Source organism: Odocoileus virginianus, chromosome 15, assembly GCF_023699985.2.
Source record: "Odocoileus virginianus isolate 20LAN1187 ecotype Illinois chromosome 15, Ovbor_1.2, whole genome shotgun sequence".
NCBI lineage: Eukaryota > Metazoa > Chordata > Mammalia > Artiodactyla > Cervidae > Odocoileus > Odocoileus virginianus.
The window spans coordinates 7,954,190-7,959,772 of NC_069688.1; the positions used below are offsets into that span (position 1 = coordinate 7,954,190).

General features: G+C 40.9%; 1 protein-coding gene across 2 annotated transcripts; it reads left to right on the forward strand.

Moving 5' to 3' along the window:
* Positions 1-1,722: 1,722 nt before the first annotated feature.
* LOC110125907 (nucleophosmin-like) lies at positions 1,723-3,934 on the forward strand. Of its 2 annotated transcripts, none has more exons than XM_070476867.1 (2): positions 1,723-2,471; positions 3,904-3,934. In XM_070476867.1, exons 1-2 carry the CDS (start codon positions 1,723-1,725, stop codon positions 3,932-3,934), a joined length of 780 nt encoding a protein of 259 aa, XP_070332968.1. The 2 variants fall into 2 exon arrangements, with proteins under 2 accessions (XP_070332968.1, XP_070332969.1); XM_070476868.1 differs by lacking the exon at positions 3,904-3,934 and having other exon boundaries at positions 1,723-2,282; positions 2,367-2,481.
* The last annotated feature ends 1,649 nt before the right edge of the window (positions 3,935-5,583 follow it).

Sequence of the window (5,583 nt, forward strand, 5' to 3'; positions counted from 1 at the left end):
AAGATACAGGCCCTGCCTTCAAGGAAATCATCACTGAGCAAACCGCCATGGCCAACCTCTAGGTGGATAATTGAACATGCTTCTGAATGTTGCAAAAAAGAAAGCAGAGGCATCCATTTAGAACTGAAAGTTAGAAATTTTGCTCTACCATGACCAACTGGGATTCTCCAAAAGAGCCCACTAGCATTGCTATTCCTTAGTTGCCACCGGTTCAGGAATGATCTACCTGATCTCTTGTCCCAGGTTTTAATTAAACAAAGAGTATTTACATAACATCTAACAGGATGTAAGTGTTTCTAACATGCATTTTTAACCTTCACAATAACCTGGTGAAATAGGTATTTATCACTAATATTATAACATCAATGGTAGTTGTTATTGTATTAGTCTTAGTAGCTGTATCATAAGCAATAGAACTGTTAGTATAACAGGAGTGACTGTATATCTGACAGGCCCAGAACAGCGCTATTTGTGCTTATATTCTCATACGGTTATTAAAAGTACTCACTTGGAAGCTCAGAACTATCCAGGTTTGGCGATGACACATTGTATGATCCCTCAGCCATTAGCCCAGATTCAAATGAGACTCAGAGAGGCCACCAGGGGTATTCAAGATCACACAGCTGATGAATGGACAAGCTCTGATATGAACAGAGGTCCTCTCATTCTAAATACCATTTATTCTCAAGCAGGACCAATTGCTTTGTGAGAAATAAAGAAGTCCACAAATAGGGAGGTGCTTTATAAACTGTGAGATGACGTACACTGCTTGGACAATGTGCAGTTACTAATAATCCATCATCTATCAGTCCTTCCCAAGAGCGCATATCAGGAGGAGTCCATCATAGAAGCAGCCCAGAGGAGGCTGAGAAGCCACAGTGGATGTGACCAAGAGGGAAGAAACTCTGCTCACACATCGGCAAAGAAAAACCCCTTCAACAAAGTAAAGCCATGAAACAGGCTGAATGACACAGTGTCTGATGCTGAGAAGGGGAAAGAAAACAGAAGGACCAGCATTTTTCCTGGTGAGACACATAATACCTCTCTGTTCATGGGATGAAGTGGAACGTGGCATCTGGTGAGAGGAGGAGAAGGATGGCATTTGTCCCAAAGAGAGATGAACCCACACCAAGGACAACAACGGCCTCTCCAGGTGGAAGAAGTGTCACCTTACGAGTGTTAATTACCTCCCAGGCTGAGCAGAGTCCCGTCACAGCGAGGGCAGAGAGGAAAGCTGGTTGGTGGTCATTGCTTTTTTAAACCTAACAGACATTCTGTAGCTCTTCATTTTTCCCCAGTTCTATTGAGAAATAATTGACATAACATTACTGGGAAAGTTTCAGATGCACAGCACAATGGTTTGATTCACATAGATTGTAAAATGATTACCGAGATAAGTTTAGTTAACGTCCATCATCTCATAGAGATACAATGAAAGAAAAAAAAATAAAACTTGACTATTTCTTGTAATTAAAATTAGGCAAATCAATTATGACATAAGCAATATTAACATTTGTTAGGGTTTACCTGCTTAAAGTTACAATGATAATAACATGTGAAAAATATTAACTAAATTCTCATCGGTTCAAACGGTTCTGTCTAGTCCTTTAAAAGGGCTTCCGCTTTCCCTGGTGTGACCCTATCTTGCGCGGTTGCTCATTTGAACAGTAGTCACTTAATTCCATCCGGCTTCTCTCCCACATAAGTGCGTGCCACCAACTCATGGAGGATTCAGTGGACATGGATATGAGCCCCTCAAGGCCCCAAAACTATCTTTTTGGTTGTGAACTAAAGGCTGACAGAGATTATCCCTTCAAGGTGGATAATGATGAAAATAAGCACCAGTTATCTTTAAGAATGGCCAGTTTAGGGGCTGGAGCAAAGGATGAATCACACATTGTTGAAGCAGAGGCGATGGATTATGAAGACGGTCCAATTAAAGTAACACTGTCAACTTTGAAAATGTCTGTACAGCCAACGGTTTCTCTTGGGGGCTTTGAAATTACACCATCTGTGGTCTTACGGTTGAAGTGTGGTTCAGGGCCTGTGCATATCAGAGGACAGCACTTAGTAGTTGTGGAGAAAGATGCAGGGTCAGAAAATGAAGAGGAGGAGGATGTGAAACTCCTAAGTATATCTGGAAAGCGTTCTGCCCCTGGAAGAGGTAGCAAGTTTCCCCAGAAAAAAGTAAAGCTTGCTGCTGCTGCTGAAGATGACGATTATGATGATGAAGAAGATGATGACAATTTTGATGAGGAAGTCGAAGAAAACGCTCCAGTAAAGAAATCTGTACGAGATACTCCAGTCAAAAATGCACAAAAATCGAACCAGAATGAAAAAGACTCAAAACTGTCAGCACCAAGATCAAAAGGTCAAGAATCCTTCAAAAAACAGGAAAAAACACCTAAAACACCAAAAGAACCTAGCTCTGCAGAAGACATTAAAGCAAAAATACAAGCAAGCCTAGAAAAAGCACATTGAACAATCCTGGGAGCTACTGGTAAATTAAGCCCAAAGATGGGGAGAGGAAAAGGAGACACACAAGTGGTCCAAACTGAATATCATCAACAGTCCTGACTGAAGTCTTCTATTTTAATCTCAATCCCCTTTCCTGATGGACCACCCACCCATGCCTCCTTCCAGGCTGGAAGCAATCAATTGATCTCTTAAAACACGTTGACTGCTGTGATTCAGTGAACCTTATACTTTTCTTTCTATTTGTGCAATTACTTCACCTCTGACCATGTATTTCCCTAGCTGCTCAATAAATATTTGAATCAAAAAGGCTGGGGGGCTTCCTTGGTGGCTCAGCAGTAAAGAATCCACCTGCCAATGCAGGAGATGTGGGTTTGATCCCTGAGCTGGAAAGATTTCCTGGAGGAGAAAAGGCAACCCACTTCAATAATACACTTGCCTGAGAAATCCCATGGACAGAGGAGCCTGTCGGGCAACAGTCCATGGGCTCACAGAGAGAGGGACACGACTTAGCACCTGAACAACGACAGCAGTCTTTTAAAATATTCTCATTGTGATGAGAACTCTTGGGATCTACTCTTTCAACGGCTCTCTTAAGTAACATACAGCAGTGCTAACTATGGCCATCATGCTGTATATTATACCATCAGTACTTGTTTGTCTTGTAACTGGATGTAGCTTTTCATCTGAAGTTGAGGTAGGAAAGAGAAAGCTGACTGAGCACTTGCTTTAAGCCAGGCATGCTCACTTGACAAATATTTTCAGAGCTCCTCATGTGTTTCTAGACGCAGATTTAGGCATGTTATTGTGCAAAATAGATAAAAAGCCCTGCCCACAAAGGAGCTTCAATTATGGGGCGGAGGCACACAATTTACAATAAATGCAATAAATCAGTACTTTCTGTGTCTTATTCACCTTTACTTCATTATTCTGCATAATGCCTGAAGTACATGTAAGATGAACACAAGGATGAATGAATGATTACAATCTAGACAGGTAAGAATTTGGCCCTACAGTTTCCTGAGGGAACATTCTGGAAAGAAAAAAATAATTTGAGCAAAAATTAGGCATCTTGTTATTCTACTTCAACAAGAAGGGTAGCAGATTTCTGTGGACATGCATTTGCATATCTTTTTCTTAAATAAGCTGTCCAATTTACATACATTTGTATGTTCCATTCAAAGAAACTTACTGTCAGTATGTAAATTACTCAGCGTATTAAATTCTCCTTTTCTTCTTATCATTTTTTCTCATTTTTGCTGTTTCCTCTTCATACTTAAATATGCATATTTTGAGCAAATTTCCTCCACATTTCTATAGTGCCTTTCAATGGCATATATTATTTTAAATAAAATTATATAATTATATATGCATTTTGTGTATATGTATAATATACATTCTGAGCTTTCATTTTTTGTTTATTTTGGGGGGCTGCTCCCTATGGCGTGTGGAGTCTTAGTTCCTGGATCAGGGATTGAACTCATTCCCTCAGCAGTGAAAGTGTGTAGTCTTAACCACTGGACCATCAGGGAATTTCCTTGAACTTTTATTAATCAAGGAAGCCACATTCCTACAGTTTAGTATTAAAATACTTAATTTTGTATCCACCTCTCTTTCAAACACCAAGTTTTATATACTCAGAACCCCAAGACAAGATTTCCTGACCCAGCTCTGCCACTGACCAGCTGTGTAACCAAACAGAAGTAACCACATCACTATGAATCTCTACTTCTTCAGTCAAATGGAAAGGCTGGCATTCTTAGACACACAAGCACACATCCTAGGGTCAATCCATCTTCAGATTCATCTCACATGATGCTGCTTGAGTGTGGAATTCCAAATTGCCCGTGGTGGCCTAACATTTATGTGTTAATTGTTTTGATACATCCTCTAGAGGACTGTGAGGGTCTCAGAGTGATAAACTAAAAATATTCCTTTAGACATAGTGTTGGTGGGCAATGCATGTCACTGAAACTGAAAGAATAACTGGTAGTCAAGACCCCTCCTATAGGGCAACGGTTGCTCCATAAAAAGAGCTGAGTCCAGGGACGCTTGCTTCTTGGAAGAAAAGCTATGACCAACCTAGACAGCATATTAAAAAGCAGAGACATTACTTTGCCATTAAAAGTCCATCTAGTCAAAGCTATGGTTTTTCCAGTAATCATGTATGGATGTGAGAGTTGGACTATAAAGAAAGCTGAGTGCTGAAGAATTGATGCCTTTGAACTGTGGTGTTTGAGAAGACTCTTGAGAGTCCCTTGGACTGCAAGGAGATCCAACCAATCCATCCTAAAGGAGATCAGTCCTGGGTGTTCATTGGAAGGACTGATGCTGAAGCTGAAACTCCAGTACTTTGGCCACCTCATGTGAAGAACTGACTCATTTGAAAAGACCCTGATGCTGGAAAAGATTGAAGGCAGGAGGAGAAGGGGATGACAGAGGGTCAGGTGGTTGAATGGCATCATCGACTCAATGGACTTGAGTTTGTGTAAACTCTGGAAGTTGGTGATGGACAGGGAGGCCTGGTGTGTAGCAGTCCATGGGGTCACAAAGAGTCTGACACGACTGAACTGAACTGAATTATGAGGAAATTCTAACTCTTCTGCCTCTAGTAGGATCTGGCCTACTCCCTTCCCCAGCTCATACTCTCAAGTCCTTTTTAGACCACCTAAGAGAAATCCTGACTAATAAAAGTTTTTTCTTTTAGTTACACACTGCTTCTAATCACGATTACTGTAGTAACACCTGCCACTACTCCTTCCACAGCACACTGCTTGTTTGAGAGCCGAAGACATCACATCGTAGGAACCAGACCACCTGGATTCAAATCCTGGTTCTGCCAGGTGACCTGGGGCACATAGTGATCTGGGACATTGATGTAACCCATCTGGATGCCTCCATTTTAAAATGGGGACAATAACAGAACCTGCTTCCTAGGGTTACTGTGAGGATTAAATGAGTCAGACTATGCTAAGTCCTTAAAATAGTTTCTGGAACATTCTGGAGCATTAATTATGAAAAATATCATTCAAAATCAGAGAGATGGGCAGTTTGTGACCACAGACAGATCATATAACATCTCCAAGCCCCAACTGTTTCATCTATAAA